At 41.1% G+C, this 19,035-nt stretch overlaps 1 protein-coding gene and 1 long non-coding RNA gene across 18 annotated transcripts in view; one reads left to right on the forward strand and one right to left on the reverse strand.

Annotated features, from left to right (window-relative positions):
* Window positions 1-19,035, forward strand: part of LOC144581768 (uncharacterized) — a 120,774-nt gene that overhangs the window by 77,560 nt on the left and 24,179 nt on the right. The gene's annotated exons all lie outside the window — the stretch shown is intronic.
* Window positions 1-19,035, reverse strand: part of ALPK1 (alpha kinase 1) — a 182,424-nt gene that overhangs the window by 25,755 nt on the left and 137,634 nt on the right. For all 17 annotated transcript variants that reach the window (XM_054253050.2, XM_054253048.2, XM_054253045.2 and 14 more), the window contains one exon: window positions 3,402-3,461. In XM_054253050.2, coding sequence (XP_054109025.1) covers window positions 3,402-3,461 — 60 coding nt within the window. The remainder of the gene's footprint in view (window positions 1-3,401; window positions 3,462-19,035) is intronic.

Below are 19,035 nucleotides of genomic sequence, written 5' to 3' on the forward strand. Positions count from 1 at the left end.
TGATGATAGAATGTCCGTTTTGGATCTCTCCACTCTTCTCATATGGGTACCTATTGCTGTATATTTTCCTCTAGAGACTGCTTTAAATGTGTCCCAGAGATTCTGGCATGTTGTGTCTTCTTTCTCATTGGTTTCGAAGAACTTCTTTATTTCTGCCTTCTTTCATTGTTTATCCAATCGACATTCAAGAGCCAGTTGTTCAGTTTCCATGAAGCTGTGTGGTTCTGGGTTAGTTTCTGAGTTCTGAATTCTAACTTGATTGCACTATGGTCTGAGAGATTGTTCGTTATGATTTCAGTTGTTTTGCATTTGCTGAGGAGTGTTTTACTTCCAATTACGTGGTCAATTTTAGAGTAGGTGTGATGTGGTGCTGAGAAGAATGTATATTCTGTGGATTTGGGGTGGAGAGTTCTGTAAATGTCTATCAGGTTTGCTTGTTACAGGTCTGAGTTCAAGTCCTGAATATCCTTGTTAATTTTCTGTCTGGTTGATATGTCTAATATTTATAGTGGAGTGTTAAAGTCTCCCACTATTATTGTGTCGGAGTCTAAGTCTCTTTGTAAGTCATTAAGAACTTGCCTTATGTATCTGGGTGCTCCTGTATTGGGTCTATATATATTTAGGATCGTTAGCTCTTCTTGTTGTATTCATGCTTAGACCATTATGTAATGACCTTTTTTGTTTCTTTTGATCTTTGTTGCTTTAAAGTCTATTTTATCAGAGATGAGAATTGCAACTCCTGCTTTTTTTTTGCTCTCCATTTGCTTGGTAAATCCTCCTCCATCCCTTTCTTTATTTTGAGCCTTTGTGTATCCTTGCCTGTGAGATGGGTTTCCTGGATACAGCACACTGATGGGTTTTGGTTTTTTATCCAATTTGCCAGTCTGTGTCTTTTGATTGGTGCATTTAGCCCATTTACATTTACGGTTAATATTGTTATGTGTGAATTTGATACTGCCATTTTGATGCTAGCTGGCTGTTTTGCCCATTAGTTGATGCAGATTCTTCATTTTGTTGATGCTCTTTAGCATTTAGTGTGTTTTTGTAATGGCTGGTACTGGTTCTTCCTTTCTATGTGTAGTGCCTCTTTCAGGAGCTCTTGTAAAGCAGGCCTGGTGGTGACAAAATCTCTGAGTACTTGCTTGTTTGCAAAGGATTTTATTTTTCCTTCACTTATGAAGCTCAGTTTGGCTGGATATAAAATTCTGGGTTGAAAGTTCTTTTCTTTAAGGATGTTGAATATTGGCCCCACTCTCTTCTGCTCTCTTCTGGCTTGTGGAGTTTCTGCTGAGAGATCTGCTATGAGTCTGATGGCCTTCCCTTTGTGGGTGGCCCGACCTTGCTCTCTGGCTGCCCTTAGCATTTTCTCCTTCATTTCAACCCTGGTGAATCTGACGATTATGTGCCTTGGGGTTGCTCTTCTTGTGGTATATCTTTGTGGTGTTCTCTGTATTTCCTGGATTTGAGTGTTGGCCTGCCTTGCTAGGTTGGGGCAATTTTCCTGGATAATATCTTGAAGAGTATTTTCCAGCTTGGATTCATTCTCTTCGTCACATTCTGGTACACCTATCAAACGTAGGTTAGGTCTCTTCACATAGTCCCACATTTCTTGGAGACTTTGTTCATTCCTTTTTGCGTTTTTTTCTCTAATCTTGTTTTCTCATTTTATTTCATTGAGTTGATCTTCGACTTCTGATATTCCTTCTTCTGCCTGGTCAGTTCGGCTGTTGAAACTTGTGCATGCTTCGCGAAGTTCTCATGTTGTATTTTTCAGCTCCTTCAATTCATTCATATTTCTCTCTAAGTTATTCATTCTTGTTATCATTTCCTTGAATCTTTTTTCAAGGTTCTTAGTTTCTTTGCATTGATTTAAAACATGTTCTTTTAGCTCACAGAAGTTTCTCATTACCTTCTTTCTGAAGTCTAATTCCGTCATTTCGTCACAGTCATTCCTCGTCCAGCTTTGTTCCCTTGCTGCTGAGGAGTTTTGTTCCTTTGTAGGAGGCGAGGTGTTCTGATTTCGGGTGTTTTCCTCCTTTTTGCACTGGCTTCTTCCCATCTTTGTGGATTTATCCACCTGTCGTCTGAGTAGTTGCTGACTTTTCGATTGGGTCTCTGAGTGGATGCCCAGATTGTTGATGATGAGGTATTTCTGTTACTTGGTTTTCCTTCTACCAGTCTAGCCCCTTTGCTGTACGACTGCTGAGGTCCACTCCAGGCCCTGCTTGTCTGGGGTACACCTGTAGCAGCTGTGGAAAAGTGAGGGATGCTACCAGTTTCTTCTTCTGCTATCTTTGTCTCAGATTGATGCCCGCCATATGTCAGTCTGATCAGTCCTTTTTGTGATGACTTTTTGGATATAGAGGGGTCAGGGAGCTGCTTGAGGAGACAGTCTGAACTTTATAGGAGCTCAAGTGCTGAGCTGTGAGCTCCGTTGTTCATTCAGGGCTGTTAGGCAGGTACGTTTAAGTCTGCTGCAGCAGGACTCATAAAACGCCTTTTTTTCCTCAGATGCTCTGTCTTGGGGGGTTGGGGCTTTCTTTATCTCTTCCTAGCTTTTAATCCTTGTGTTTGTGTGTGTATGTGCTGATGATGGCAAGAGTGCATATTGTAGTTTAGTGATGGTGGCCACAAATGAGGGGTGTGTGGTTAATATTTGGATTCCAAACTGTCTTCTGACTAGAAATGTCCAGAAATTTCAAGAAGTCTGAGACCTCACATCCAAAGAATACTGAGTTTAAAGTCCAATAGAAATTGTGCTCAACTTATTGGTAAACTTGCTAACTTAAATGCCCAGAAATTCAGACAAGATATCTGAAGGCTTAAGTTGTTTGTTACCCAACTATTAGGTAACAAATAGTTACTAATAGTAACTTGCTTCCTATTAGTTACCTAATAGTAACTTGCTTCCTTTCATTTATAATTAAATATTGAAAGAATATCCATTCTGAAACAAGTTTTTATTTAAGTTCTTATATACCAAAATCAAATCTATTTTCTGAACCATTTAAACTGATAAAGCCAAAGCGAACTCTTCCAAACTAAGAAGCTTTTATTTTCCATCACAATTTTGCTTAAAAGCTGCTATTGAACCTTTCTGAGGCCCAAAAGAGCTCCCTGCCTTGACAGTGACTGTCCATTAGATAACTTACTCTGCAAGGAAGCAAGCCAATAGTAGATTCCTTGTTTTTGTTTTGTTTTGTTTTTTAACTTAAAGAAAACAGACACAGAGTCATAAGCTGTTTGATCAAAGCCTCTTCATTCATGAGTGTCAGAGCCAGTCCCAGATAGCTCTGGGAACATATAATGTGCAGTAACCATTAAGTCACTAAGTTGTTATTAGATGAGTGTGCTGTTTGGGGTTGAGGTAAAGGGCATTGTGAAGATATGAAAGTACTCACCCGTTGCTCCACTGTTGCTTATTAGACTGCTCAGGATATACTCCGCTTTCAAAAGCTTTCCTGAAAAGCAGCAACCAAATGCCACACAATTAGCTTTGAACATGCGCTTAACAATTACAAGTTGTTCATGCTCTAAGACTGACACATGGCAACAGGAACTGGAACCTCCCTTGGAGACATTTCATTATATAATTTAAAATCAGTAACATCATCTGAAAAACTGAAAAAGAAAGATGAAGATTTCAGAAGTTGGGAGGGTGGGAAGTTGGAGGGTATCGGAAATGGCAGTTAGATGCATATGTATGTGATAATGCATTCATGCAAAGCAGGGCTTGAGGAGGAGAGGCAAACTTTTGCAACAGGCTGTGCCGCCTCCCTGTGAAAGTTATTTCAAGAAGTGGAACAGCATTCCCCATGGACTGGAACTAGTTATAGAATCATCAGGAAGGAATTTAGAGGTGGGGAGTAGGGAGATTCTTTCTCAAGTTTTTACTTATTTTTTGTTACTACCACATAGGAAGGGCCCATTCTATGGACACCTTTTGGAAACACAATTATTTATCCTTTTAATCAAACATTCCTTTTTCCAGGTGTTTCTAAGCCCTACGTGATCTGGCTTCCATGACTTCTTTGACCTCACCTTTAACAACTTTTTCCTTCCTTCTTCACCCTCTACTTCAGTCCCAGTAGCCTCTTTATCATCCCTTGATTAGACAAAGCTCATTCCCACATCAGGGTTTTTGTATTTATGATTATTTCAGTCTGTAATGCTTTCATCCCAAATATCTGCAAGGCTCCCTCTCTTCTTCTTCAGGTCTTTGCTCAAATGTCATTGTCTCTGAAGGCCTCCCTGGCCATCTTATTTTAAATTACATACACAGACACTCTGGCTGTGGTAGATTATATTTCCAAAAAAAAAAAAAAAAAAAAGACCACACCAATGTATTCCATCCTTCACACTCTTTTGCAATGATGACCTGGTCATTTTTCCATCAAGAAGTGGAATCTAGAGCTTATTTCCCCTCACCTTGAACACAACTGGCCCTGTGACCTGTTTTGACCAACGGAATGTGGGAGAAGTCTGGGTGTTAAGGGATCTATACCTTCTGCCTTTCCTTCCTCAGTCCAATCCTCTGAGGAAGCTGAGGCCGCCACATGGAGAGACCCATGCAGAGGAGAACTGAGGCCTGCCCCTGCCACCTCTGGGCTCTTAGCTGGCAGCCATTACCAAATGCCTACTCTGTGAATGAGACCACGCCAGGCCTTCTAGCTATCCCAGCTTCCAGTTGACAGTACTGATAATAATCACCCAAACTACAAATTGGGAGACTGCATTAATTATTACTGTTTTAAGCCACTAAGTCATGGAGTGGCTTGTAACATAGCAATACAGAAATTGTGCACTTAAAAGTGGAGTACTATTGTAACAAAAACTTGGAGACTTGAAAGGTGTTGAGGAGACAAAAGGCAGTGAGGAAATTGTCCCTGGAAGTTTGAGAAAGGGAACAGACATTATATGGTGTTGTAAAGTTTGGCAACATGGTCTCCGGGGGTAATGTGGAATGTAGCAAAATGTAACCAGTGGACTTGGTGTCTAGCTAAGGAGATACTCAGGAAGAATATTGAAAGTGACAAAGTGTATATCTTTTAGTTACCCAAGATAAAGTACAGGAAGAAAGCAATAACCTAAAGAAGGAACTACAGTAGTCCCCTCTGTCCCCAGTTTCCCTTTCTGCAGTTTCAGTTACCAGCAGTCAACTGCAGTCCAAAAATATTAAAAGAAAAAATCCCAGGAATAAACAATTTATAAGTTTTAAGTAGCGTGATGAAGTCTCATCCTGCCTGGAACACGAACGGTCCCTTTGTCCAGAGGATCAGTGCTGTCTATGGTGACCACCCATTAGTCACTTAGCAGGCCTCTCGATTATCAGGTCAACCGTCAGGTAATGCAGTGCTTGTGTTCAAGTCACCCTTCTTTTACTTAACAGTGACCCCAAAGGGCGGGAGTAGTGATGTTGGCAATTAGGATATGCCAAAGAGAAGCTGTAAAGTGCTTCCTTTAAGTGAAAAGGTGAAAATTCTCAACTTAATAAGAAAGGAAAAAATTCATGTGTCGAGGTTGCTAAGGTCTATGATAAGGATGGATCTTCTATGCAAAAGTGGTGAAGAAGGAAAAGGAAATCTGCTAGTTTTGTTGTCACCTCTCAAACTGTAAATGCTTGGCTAGTGCGTGATAGGTGCTTACTTAAGATGGAAAAGGCATTAAATCCGTGGGTAAAAGACATAAACAGAAACGTGTCCTGATTAATGGCAATTGGGTTTGGGCATCTACTGGGGTCTTGGAACATATCCCCCATGAATAAGGGGGGATTACTGTATTCCATTTTTAAACAAGACTTAGGGAAAACAGAGAAGGCCCAGAACAGTTCTTCCAGACAGCAAGACATTCTGAAAATAAATTAAAAAAATTAAAAACTGGGTGGAGGTCAAATTCAGGGCACTGTCAGTAAAATGTGACCTTAGGGTCAAGATCAAACCAAGGGCGTGGCTGTAAATCCCTTTGTTAAGACCTCAGACCTGCTGGCCAAGAGAAAGGGTTTCTAAGAATCTTAAAGATGCTGTCCTGCATCCATTTGGCTTGCAGCTGAAAAGTAGCACTCAAAGACAAATGTAGGCATGGATTTCTTTCTTCTAATTTAGTATGTTAAAAAGCTAGAGAGTATTTAAAGAATTATATCAGCTTGATCTAAGAAGGGCAGAGATAGTTCAAAATGAAAAGGGACATCTGGGAGTCCAACTTTCCATAGGCATGGAGCAGGCTGAGATGTTTTCATAAATATTTTTTGGGCTGGGCACTGTGGCTCACATCTGTAACCCTAGCACTTTGGGAGACCAAGGCGGATGGATCACCTGAGGTCAGGAGTTTGAGACCAGCCTGACCAATATGGTGAAATCCCATCTCTACTAAAAATACAAAAAGTAGCTGGGCATGGTCGTGTGCACCTGTAATCTCAGATACTTGGGGGGCTGAAACAGAAAACTGCTTGAACCTGTCTTGAGGCAGAGGTTGCAGTGAGCTGAGATTATGCCATTGCACTGGAGCCTGGGTGAGAGAGAGAGAGAGAGAGGGAAAAAGTGAGACCTAATAAAAAAATAATTATTGTCCGGGACTTAGGAAGATGACGTTGTAGGACCAACTCAGGATTGCGGCTCCCAGTCAATCCGCAGAGGGTGAGTGGACGCCACATTTCCATATGGATCTTTATTGTCCACAGACTAGGAGATTCCCAGGTGTAAGAGCCCCACGGCCTGCATAGCAGTTTGGGCCGGCGCGGCTGTTTGGGCTGAGGCCACAGAGCAGCGACACTCACTACAAAATATGCTGGTTTGGTTGCCCTGTTAAACCGGCAATTGGAGATTTTGGAAGGCAGATTAGCACATTCATCTGATTAAATGGGACTTAAATAGAAAGCCAGCCCAGGAGATTCCCTGGCAGCAACGTGGTTTGAGCCGGCACAGTGGGTCGCTGCACGGGAAATCACACAGACCCTGGAGCCCTTGCAACCACTCGACTTAAAAAAAAAAGGGGGGGCTCTGAGGCAGGGAGCCAGGTGATCAGGCCTGGCGGGTCCCAGCCCCACAAAAACAAACAAAACAGCAATTGGAAACGCTCAGGGTTAAGAGTTTCACAGCAAGCACAGCAGAACCCAGGACGGTGCAGCTCAGAGGGGGAAGGGCATCTGCTATTACCGAGGCACTCGACCCCTACGGAGCTACCCTGCCATTGCTGACGCAGCCTGCTGTTGCAGAGGCAACCTGCCATTGCTGGGGCAACCCACAATAAGAAAGAGTCCGCCACTACAGAGGTGAGCACACTCATATAAACAGGACTACAGGGGATTACACATGGCAGCAGGGCAGAGCCCACAGCAACAGGGTGGAGCCCACGGCAACAGGGCGGAGGCCATGGCAGCTCAGCATAGCCACTGCAGGCAAGTATTGATTAGACTGCCCCCTTGCTGGGCAGGACAGTGCAACAGATACTCATAAATGGAGCCCTAACTCCCCAGGACAGAGCACCTGGGGAAAAAAAAGGGGGGCTTTATGAGTTCTGCTGCAGCAGTCTTAAACGTACCTGCCTAGCAGCCCTGAATGAACAATAGAGCTCACAGGTCAGCACTTGAGCTCCTATAAAGTACAGACAGTCTCCTCAAGCAGCTCCCTGACCCCCATATATCCAAAGAGTCACCTCACAAAGGACTGATCAGACTGACATTTGGCGGGCATCAATCAGGGACAAAGATAGCAGAAGAAGAATCTGGTAGCAACCCTCACGGTTCTGCAGCTGCTAAAGGTGTTCCCCAGGCAAGCAGGGCCTGGAGTGGACCTCAGCAGTCCTACATCAGTGGGGTCAGACTGTTAGGAAAACTAAGAAACAGAAATACTTCATCATCAACAATCTGGACATGCACCCAGAGACCCAATCGAAAAATCAGACGACAGGTGCATAAATCCACAAAGATGGGAAGAAACCAGCATAAAAAGGAGGAAAACACCCGAAACCAGAACACCTCACCTACAAAGGAACAAAACTCCTCACCAGCAAGGGAACAAAGATGGACAGAGAACGAGTGTAATGAAATGACAGAATCAGACTTCAGAAGGTGGGTAATGAGAAACTTTCATGAGCTAAAAGAACATGTTCTAAATCAGTGCAAAGAAATTAAGAACCTTGAAAAAAGATTTGAGAAAACGATAACAAGAATGGACAACTTAGAGAGGAATATGAGTGAATTGAAGGAGCTGAAAAACACAACACGAGAACTTCTCAAAGCATGCACAAGTTTCAACAGCCGAATTGACCAAGCAGAAGAAAGGATATCAGAAGTCGAAGATCAACTCAATGAAATAAAATGAGAAGTCAAGATTATAGAAAAAAGCGCAAAAAGGAATGAACAATGTCTCCAAGAAATGTGGGACTATGTGAAGAGACCTAACCTACGTTTGATAGGTGTACCTGAATGTGATGAAGAGAATGAATCCAAGCTGGAAAATACTCTTCAGGATATTATCCAGGAAAATTTCCCCAACCTAGCAAGGCAGGCCAATATTAAAGTCCAGGAAATACAGAGAACAACACAAAGATATTCCACAAGAAGAGCAACCCCAAGGCACATAATAGTCAGATTCACCAGGGTTGAAATGAAGGAGAAAATGCTAAGAGCAGCCAGAGAGACAGGTCGGGTCACCCACAAAGGGAAGGCCATCAGACTCACAGCAGATCTCTCAGCAGAAACCCTACAAGCCAGAAGAGAGTGGGGGCCAATATTCAACATCCTTAAAGAAAAGAACTTTCAACCCAGAATATCATATCCAGCCAAACTGAGATTCATAAGTGAAGGAAAAATAAAATCCTTTGCAAACAAGCAAGTACTCAGAGATTTTGTCACCACCAGGCCTGCTTTACAAGAGCTCCTGAAAGAGGCACTACACATAGAAAGGAAGAACCAGTACCAGCCATTCCAAAAACATACCAAATGCTAAAAAGAATCAATAAAATGAAGAATCTGCATCAACTAATGGAAAAAAGAGCCAGCTAGCATTAAAATGGCAGTATCAAATTCACACATAACAATATTAACCCTAAATGTAAATGGACTAAATGCACTGATCAAAAGACACAGACTGGCAAATTGGATAAAAAGCCAAAACCCATCGATGTGCTGTATCCAGGAAACCCATCTCACAGGCAAGGATACACAAAGGCTCAAAATAAAGGGATGGAGGAAGATTTACCAAGCAAATGGAGAGAAAAGAAAAAAAAAGCAGGAGTTGCAATTCTAGTCTCTGATAAAATAGACTTTAAAGCAACAAAGATCAAAAGAGGCAAGGAAGGACATTACATAATGGTAAAAGAATCGATACAACAAGAAGAGCTAATGATCCTAAATATATATGGACCCAATACAGGAGCACCCAGATATATAAGGCACGTTCTTAATGACTTACAAAGAAACTTAGACTCCCACACAATAATAGTAAGAGACTTTAACACTCCACTGTCAATATTAGACAGATCGATCAGAGAGAAAATTAACAAGGATATCCAGGACTTGAACTCAGACCTGGAACAAGCAAACCTGATAGACATTTACAGAACTCTCTACCCCAAATCCACAGAATATACATTCTTCTCAGCACCACATCACACCTCCTCTAAAATTGACCACATAATTGGAAGTAAATCACTCCTCAGCAAATGCAAAACAACTGAAATAATAACAAAGAGTCTCTCAGACCATAGTGCAATCAAGTTAGAACTCAGAATTCAGAAATTAACTCAGAACTGCACAGCTTCATGGAAACTGAAAAACTGGCTCTCGAATGTCGATTGGATAAACAATGAAATGAAGGCAGAAATAAAGAAGTTCTTCGAAACCAACGAGAATGAAGACACAACATGCCAGAATCTCTGGGACACATTTAAAACAGTCTCTAGAGGATAGTATATAGCAATAAGTGCCCATATGAGAAGAGTGGAGAGATCCAAAATTGACACCCTATTGTCAAAATTGAAAGAGCTAGAGGAGCAAGATCAAAAACCTCAAAAGCTAGCAGAAGACAAGAAATAACTAAGATCAGAGCAGAACTGAAGGAAATAGAGACACGAAAAACCCTTCAAAAAATCAATAAATCCAAGAACTGGTGTTTTGAAAAGATCAGCAAAATAGACAGTCCACTAGCCAGACTGTTAAAAAGAAAAGAGAGAACAACCAAATAGACGCAATAAAAATGATAAAGGGGAAATCACCACAGATTCCACAGAAATTCAAACCATCATCAGAGAATATTACAAACAACTCTATGCACATAAACTAGTAAAGCTGGAAGAAATGGATAAATTCCTGGACACTTGTGTCCTCCCAAGCCTAAACCAGGAGGAAGCCGAAACTATGAACAGACCGATAACAAGGTCTGAAGTCAGGGTGGCAATTAAGAGCCTACCACACAAAAAAAGCCCAGGTCCAGATAAGTTCACAGCCAAATTCTACCAGACACACAAAGAGGAACTGGTACCATTCCTTCTGAAACAATTCCAAATAATCCAAAAGAGGGAATCCTTCCCAAATCATTTTATGAGACCAACATCATCCTGATACCAAAACCTGGCAGAGATCCAACAAGAAAAGAAAACTTCAGGCCAATATCCATGATGAACATAGACGCAAAAATCTTCAATAAAATATTGGCAAGCTGACTGCAACAGCACATCAAAAAGCTTATCCACCATGAACAAGTAAGATTCATCCCAGGGATGCAAGGCTGGTTCAACATATGCAAGTCTATAAACGTAACTCACCACATAAACAGAACCAAAAACAAAAACCACGTGATTATCTCAATTGATGCAGAGAAGGCCTTTGACAAAATTCAACAGCCCTTTATGCTAAAAACCCTCAATAAACTCGGTATCGATGGAACGTATCTCAAAGTAATAAAAGCTATTTATGACAAACCAACAGTCAATATCATACTGAATGGGCAAAAACTGGAAGCATTGCCTTTGAAATCTGGCACTAGACAAGGATGCCCTCTCTCACCACTCCTACTCAATATTGTACTGGAAGTTCTAGCCAGAGCAGTCAGGGAAGAAAAAGAAATAAAGGGTATTCAAATAGGAAAGGAGGAAGGCAAATTGTCTCTATTTGCAGATGACATGATAGAATATCTAGAAACCCCATCGCCTCAGCCCAAAAACTCCTGAAACTGATAAGCAACTTCAGCAAAGTCTCAGGATACAAAATCAATGTGCAAAAATTACAAGCATTCCTACACACCAATAACAGACTTAAAGAGACCCAAATCAAGAATGAACTACCATTCACAATTGCTACAAAGTGAATAAAATACCTAGAATACAACTGACAAGGAACGTAACAGACCTCTTCAAGGAAAACTACAAACCACTGCTCAATGAAATCAGAGAGGACACAAACAGATGGAGAAACATTCCATGTTCATGGTTAGGAAGAATCAATATCGTGAAAATGGCCATACTGCCCAAAGTAATTTACAGACTCAATGCTATCCCCATCAAGCTACCATTGACTTTCTTCACAGAAAAGGAAAAAACCACCATGAACTTCATATGGAACCAAAACAGAGCCCGCATAGCCAAGTCAATTCTAAGCAAAAAGAACACACCAGGGGGCATCACACTACCGGACTTCAAACTATACTACAAGGCTACTGTAATCAAAACAGCATGGTACTGGTACCAAAACAGAGATATAGACCAATGGAACAGAACAGAGGCGTCGAAGGCAACACAACATATCTACAACCATACAATCTTTGATAAACCTGACAAAAACAAGCAATGGGGAAAGGACTCCCTATTTCATAAATGGTGTTGGGAAAACTGGCTAGCCATGTGCAGAAAGCAGAAACTGGAGCCCTTCCTGACACCTTACACTAAAATTAACTCCAGATGGATTAAAGACTTAAACATAAGACCTGGCACCATAAAAACTCTAGAAGAAAACATAGGCAGAACCATTCAGGACATAGGAGTAGGCAAGGACTTCATGACCAAAACACCAAAAGCATTGGTAGCAAAAGCCAAAATAGACAAATGGGACCTAATCAAACTCCACAGCTTCTGCACGGCAAAAGAAACAGTCACTAGAGTGAATCGGCAACCAACAGAATGGGAAAAAATCTTTGCAGTTTACACTGATGACAAAGGGCTGATATCCAGAATTTACAAAGAACTCAAACAGATTTACAGGAAAAAAACAGACAAGCCCATTCAAAAATGGGCAAAGGATATGAACAGACACTTTACAAAAGAAGACATACATGAGGCCAACAAACATATGAAAAAATGCTCATCATCACTGGTCATCAGAGAGATGCAAATCAAAGCCACATTGAGATACCATCTCACGCCAGTTAGAATGGCAATCATTAAAAGATCTGGAGACAACAGATGCTGGAGAGGATGTGGAGAAATAGGAACACTTTTACCCTGCTGGTGGGAGTGTAAGTTAGTTCAACCATTGTGGAAGACAGTGTGGCGATTCCTCAAGGACCTAGAAATAGAAATTCCATTTGACCCAGCAATCCCATTACTGGGTATATATCCAAGGGACTATAAATCGGTCTACTATAAGGACACATGCACACGAATGTTCATTGCAGCACTGTTTACAATAGCAAAGACTTGGAACCAACCCAAATGCCCATCGATGATAGACTGGACAGGGAAAATATGGCACATATACACCATGGAATATTATGCAGCAATCAAAAATGATGGGTTCCTGTCCTTTGTAATGACATGGATGATTCTGGAGAACATCATTCTCAGCAAACTGACACAAGAACAGAAAATGAAATACCACATATTCTCACTCATAGGAGGGTGATGATCAATGAGAACACATGGACACAGGGTTGGGTGCACTACACACTGGGGTCTATTGGGGGGAATAGGGGAGGGACAGCGAGGGGGGAGCTGGGGAGGGATAGCTTGGGGAGAAATGCCATATGTGGGTGAAGGGGAGGAAGACAGCAAATCAAACTGACACGTGTGTACCTATGCAACTATCTTGCATGTTCTGCACATGTACCCCAAAACCTAAAATGCAATAAAAAAAACTTCCCTGTAAATCATCCACAAAAAAAAAAAAAGAAATAATTATTGTCCCCACATCAGGAATACTTGGGACATATGCCTGGCTGGATTTTAGATGAATATGAACAGTGATTGCTGCATGACTCTCCTTTCTCCGCGTTTTGCACAGGAGCGCCTATTGAAACGATCTTTTCCTGTGTCCCCATTGCATGCTAGTTGTGTTGGACGGTAGATATCTCATCTTTTAGTTCACAATTCTCTGTACCCCCAGAAGAAGCATCCGAGAGAACACTTGTTTGTTCCTAAACCTACTTCAGAGGGTAAGATCTCAAGCTTTGAACCTGAGCCCTTAATGGCATGCAGCTCTGAGAAAGGAGCGGGTGTGTTTTGTACATGAGAGGGATGTGTATTGTTGTAGCCAGTATATGAACTCTGATTAAATTGTTTTAGGCTAGTAACTTTGGGGGAGTGGCTTGTTGTTACGCAAATGATAATCAAAATACTGCCCCCGTTTGAACGTTCTTTGCTTTATTTTTCTTTGTCATTTATTGCCATAAGACACACTGTATATTTTAATTATTTGCTCATTGCCTGGATCTCCCCAGTAGATTGTAAATTCCAAGACAGTAGGAGGTTTTGTCCGTTTTGTTCACTGCCCTGTCCCATGTAACTCTAACAATGCTTGGAACAGGGCAAATGCTCAATAATATTTGTCATTCATCCAACGTATGTTTGAATCATGCCAGGGACTGTGCTAAGAGCTGGAGACGGAATGATGAACAAGACAGAGCCCCTGTCTTCAAGGTTAAAATAGTAATAATAATAACAATAAGAGCTACCAGTAAGTGTTTACTATGTGATGGGAATTGTTCTAAATTACATGTAAGCACTCTATTGTCTTCATTTCACAAATAAAGAAATGGGCATTACAGAGGCTAAGTATCATCACCAAAAGATATGAACCAAGGCAGCCTGCCATGAAAGTCCAACTCACCAGTGCTAAACTGCTTCCCAAAGATACCACTGTTTCAGATTAGTTGTCAACATGATATTTTTGTAGGGGACCATTTTTAGCTATGCACAATTTTCTTTCCTCACATTCTCTTTCTGTCATCAGAGGAGGAAACATGCAGCATAAAGGAAAATTCGCAGTTTTTAGAGTTTCTCATCTTGTCTCCTTCCCTTACCAATTTTTAAAGTTGCTGTCCTCCCTCCCTTTATCTCGGGATCCCTCTTTCCTTTCATCTGTCCTTTCCTCCTTCTTCCCCTTCTACGTTTCTTCCTCTTTTCCTGCCTCTCTTTCTAAATTACCCTCTGTTTTAAAAACCTAATTGTTTTGCTATTTTTATTTTTTAAATTGTTTTATCTTTTCCCCCAACTTGAGCCACTTGAAGAACGTGAATCATATCTTGATCATCTTTATAACTATCCTAAAGGCCTCATGTGATTGTTTGCACATAGCAGGCTTTCCACACATATTTGTCCAAGAAAAGAAAGACAGACAGAGAAAGAGAAAGAGAGAATAAAAGAAAATTAGTATCTGAAATCATGGCTTACAGTCTAATGAAATTTATTCATACCAATATATTTAGAAGAGAGACATCAAATGAAATACCTACATGAATAAATTTTATCAAAGCAATCTCTATTCTTAAAAGATATATGTCTAATTAGGTTTTGTTGCTAAATAAGAATGGACATTTAAAAAATATTGAGTTTGTATTCACCAACCTTGCTGAACTTCTTAATTCTAACAATCTGTGTAGTATTCTATGTGGGCAACCATATTGTCTGTAACTAATACTGCTTTTTGTTTATTCATTTTTAGCCTTTATGTGTTTTTTTAATTCTCCTTTTCTTATTGCCTTGAGAGGACCTCAGGGAAGTATCAAATAGAAGCAGTAATTAGGTACTTTTTTTGTTTTACTCGACCTGACTTTAAAATGAATTATAATTTTTCATCATTGGTTTTGTTGGAGGCGTTCAGTTGCTTCCTTTTATCAGCTTAAGAAAGTTCTCTCCTATGCAGGGAGAAACATCATTTTTCAGCTCCAAAGCAAACATCAACTTATCTTTCACTTCCAGTCCACCCTTCAGTACCTGCTTTGTAATTATACGGATGGACCTGGTAAACATATCTCCTTTACCATCTGGCAAGACGGTAAGCCTTGTCATCATGGGCTGTGGAAGGACACTGCATGGGGAGGGTGCTCCTCTTCCTAATTTGGTGTACTTCTTTGGCCAGGCTACTGCAGGTACCACTTCCTCAGTGCCTGACTCCTATCATAGCTTTCCCTGTGCCTGACTTCTCCTGCAACATAGGTGACTTCTGTAACATGTTTCCTCGGTGTGCAGAGGTCAGCAGAACCCAGCAGTCAGTCCTCTCAGCTGACTTCACGGTGGAGTGCTGCCAGTGAGGCTCCTCCCGTGACCGATTTCCCCTGGCACTCTGTAAAGGTAGCTTTGCGGTGAGTTCTATGGCACAGCGCCTCCCCGTGGACAGCTTCCTCCAACACTCAGAGGGTGGATTTCCAGCAAGTTCCGCCCTCATGGAACGTTGGTTTCATGGAATGGTGGCTCATGCCTGTAATCCCAGCACTTTGGGAAGCTGAGGCAGGAGGATCGCCTTCTCCAACAGATCTTGATCTCAGCCATGGTGTGCGTAGGTGTGAGGGCCAGGGGCTCTTTTTTAGATGTTCTAGCTTAGTCCAGGGAATAGCAGCTATAGCATATAATTGCTATCCTGCATTCTTTAGAGTACTCTTTGCTTTTCACTAGCCAAGCCTTCATTATTCTAAACCCCTGAAATAGTAAATCTTTGTATCAAACTTTCTTTGTTCAAATTACTTTGTGGTTTCTGTCACCGGATTCCATTTCTATCCCTAGTTTGCATTTTAAACCTAAATAGGTTATAATTTTTATTAACTTTAAAAAATCTATTTAGGTGAACACATAGTTTTTCTTCTTTTTTCTGTGCTTGTGGTGAACTAAATGAATAGATTTAAAAATATTTAACTGTCAGCCAGGAATGGTGGCTCATGCCTGTAATCCCAGCACTTTGGGAAGCTGAGGCAGGAGGATCGCTTGAATCTAGGAATTCAAGACCAGTCTGGGCAACACAGAGAGAGCTTGTCTCTACAGAAAATAAAAAAGTCAGCTGGGCATGGTGGTGTGTACCTGTAGTCCCAGTTACCTGGGAGGCTAAAGTGGAAGGATTGTTTGGGCCTGGGATGTTGAGACTGCAGTGATTGATGATTGCGCCATTGCACTGTAGCCTGGGTGACAGAGTGAGATGGTGTCTCAAAAAGCAAAACAAAACCCACTACCATTATATATCTGGAATAAACACTCCTTGATTGTAATGTATTATTAATTTAATACAATGTTGGTCAATTTGGTAATATTTTAAGATTTTTTGCACCTTATAAATTGTATAAGTGATATTGCCATATAATTTTCTTATTTTAATCTTTTCTGAACTAATGTATTTACCACATTCTTTAGTCATCATCTTTTTTCAATCTCCACTTCATCTTTGTAGGTTAAATTTCTCCTTAGAAAAACGCATCCTTTAGTATGTATGTGAATGAGAGAGAGCTGTCTTCAGAATAATTCACATTTTTAGTCTCTCAGGTCTGAAAATGTCTATTTTATTCTTACTTTAGAGTGGTAATTTTGCTAGGTATAAAGTCCTAGGTCGAAACCTATTTCCTTTTAGTTTTTTGCAGATTCTGTTTCTTTCTGAACTCTTATTATTGATGGTACTTTTTGTTAGTCTAAATATACTTGCTGTATTAACCTGTCTTTTCTGTCTGTTTCTTTAAGACTTTCTTATTGTTTGATTTTCTACAGTTTGTCATACTAGGTGTGGTCTAGATGTAAATTTCTTAAAAAAACAAAATTTTTTTGGGGGGGTAGGATCTTGGTCTGTCACCCAGGCTGGAGTGCAGAGGTGCAATCTTGGCTCACTGCAGTCTCAACTTCCTGGGCTCAAGAGATCCTCCCACGTTAGCCTCTGGAGGAGCTGAGACTACAGATACATGTCACCACATTTGGCTAATTTTGTTTTTGTTTTTGTTTTTGGAGATGAGATCTCCCTTTGTTGCCCAGGCTGGTCTTGAACTCCTGGGCTTATGTGATTCCTGCCTTGACCTCCTAAAGTCCTGGGATTACAGGTGTGAGTCACCATGCCTGGCCTAAAAATTTTTTGCCCAAGGCTAGATATATTTCTTCAGTGTAAAGACAGAATTTCTCCAATTCTGAGTCCAGTCAGTCCTGCTAGAAATCTTCCTATGCTTCTGTGTTTTTTTCAATCACTTTGAGTTTTTTAAACTTCTCTATGTTTATCTACTTAGCTCTCTGTGCTTCATCCTTAACTTTTTCTTTAAATTCAGTTTCCAGTTCCACAATTTTCTCCCCCACTCTTAATGCTTTTGCAGGAGTACATTTCTGGTAGGTCGGTTATGAGGTTGTAACATCTGAAAATCTGGCCCTGGGAAATGTACCTTGATTTTAAGGTTGTTAGTGGTCATTTGTCCCAGGTGGGCAGCCAGGCACATGGTTAGAATCTTTAGATCATTCCTTGCTAATCAAGCAAGGTTCACAGAACAGCAGCATCTCAGGCCCTACCAGAGACCTACTGAATCAGAATCTGTGTTTTAATAAAGAGCTCTAGGGGATTCAGAGATAAACGGAAGTTTGGGGAGCAGTACTCTGGAGCACTACTATTTGTGTTTTGTTGTTGCTGGCCTGAATCGAGATTAAGTGAAAAACTGAGAGTGGGCATTTAGAAAATTTTGTTATCATTTGCCAAAATAATTTTATAACTCTTGAAGCTGATAAATACATTATGCTTGCATTTTTATATCTTTGTTTTCTACTTCATTTTTTGAAGGATTTATTTTATCTCATTCACCCCATTGAAGCAGTCTGGTGGTTGGCAGTTGGGCACCCTTATTAGCATGTGAAATGCCAAAAGCTTATCTCACCAACTGGGAGGGCTGCTGGGCGTTCTGTGCTCTTCAGCCATGGTTTTGTGGTTGAATTCTTGTGTCCTGTCTATATGAAAACAAATGTGTATGCTCTGCCCCTTTGGCGTGGAATTCCCCATCAGTTACTGTAACTTTCTCTCTTTTTCCTGTTTTTGTTTTTGAGACAGAGTCTTACTCTGTCACCCAACAGGCTGGAGTGCAGTGGCATGATCTTGGCTCACTGCAACCTCTGCCTCCTGGGTTCAAGCAGTTTTCTTGCTTCAGCCTCCCAAGTAGCTGGAGTCACAGGTGCCTGCCACTACACTCAGCAAATTTTATTTTATTTTCAATAGAGAGGTTTCACCATGTAGGCCAGGCTGGTCTCAAACTCCTGACCTTAGGTAATCCACCGCCTTAACCTCCCAAAATGCTGGGATTATAGGTGTAAGCCACCAAGTCTGTTGCTTATAAATTTTAATGTAAGGTCATCTTTAGCCAAAAATATTTTCCTCTGAGATTCCCCATGGCTCTGGGGTGTAGACATTTCTTTAGAGCATAGTTTTGTATTTGATCTCCTGGGGCCTAGAAATTTCAGCCTTGAGCGATTTTTTCTTAATTATTTGATAGCGGGTTTCCTGCTTTGTGGGCAGAATAAATTCAGACTCCCCACTAAATTTGGCACAGAGTTGAGACTTTTATTTTAGGGGGGATTTTTTTTTTTTTTTGAGAAAGAGTTTCACTCTTGTTACCTAGGCTGGAGTGCAATGGCACAATCTCAGCTCACTGAAACCTCCACCTCCTGGATTCAAGCAATTCTCCTGCCTCAGCCTCCCGAGTAGCTGGGACTACAGGCGCATGCCACCATGCCCAGCTAATTTTTGTATTTTTAGTAAAGACGGGGTTTCACCATGTTGACCAGGAAGGTCTCAATCTCTTGACCTTGTGATCCACCCGCCTCAGCCTCCCAAAGTGCTGGGATTCTAGGTGTGAGCCACTCCGCCTGGCCAGTACCCCCCGCCCCCCA

The sequence above is a fragment of the Callithrix jacchus genome, chromosome 3 (genome assembly GCF_049354715.1).
Source record: "Callithrix jacchus isolate 240 chromosome 3, calJac240_pri, whole genome shotgun sequence".
In the NCBI taxonomy this organism is placed as follows: domain Eukaryota; kingdom Metazoa; phylum Chordata; class Mammalia; order Primates; family Cebidae; genus Callithrix; species Callithrix jacchus.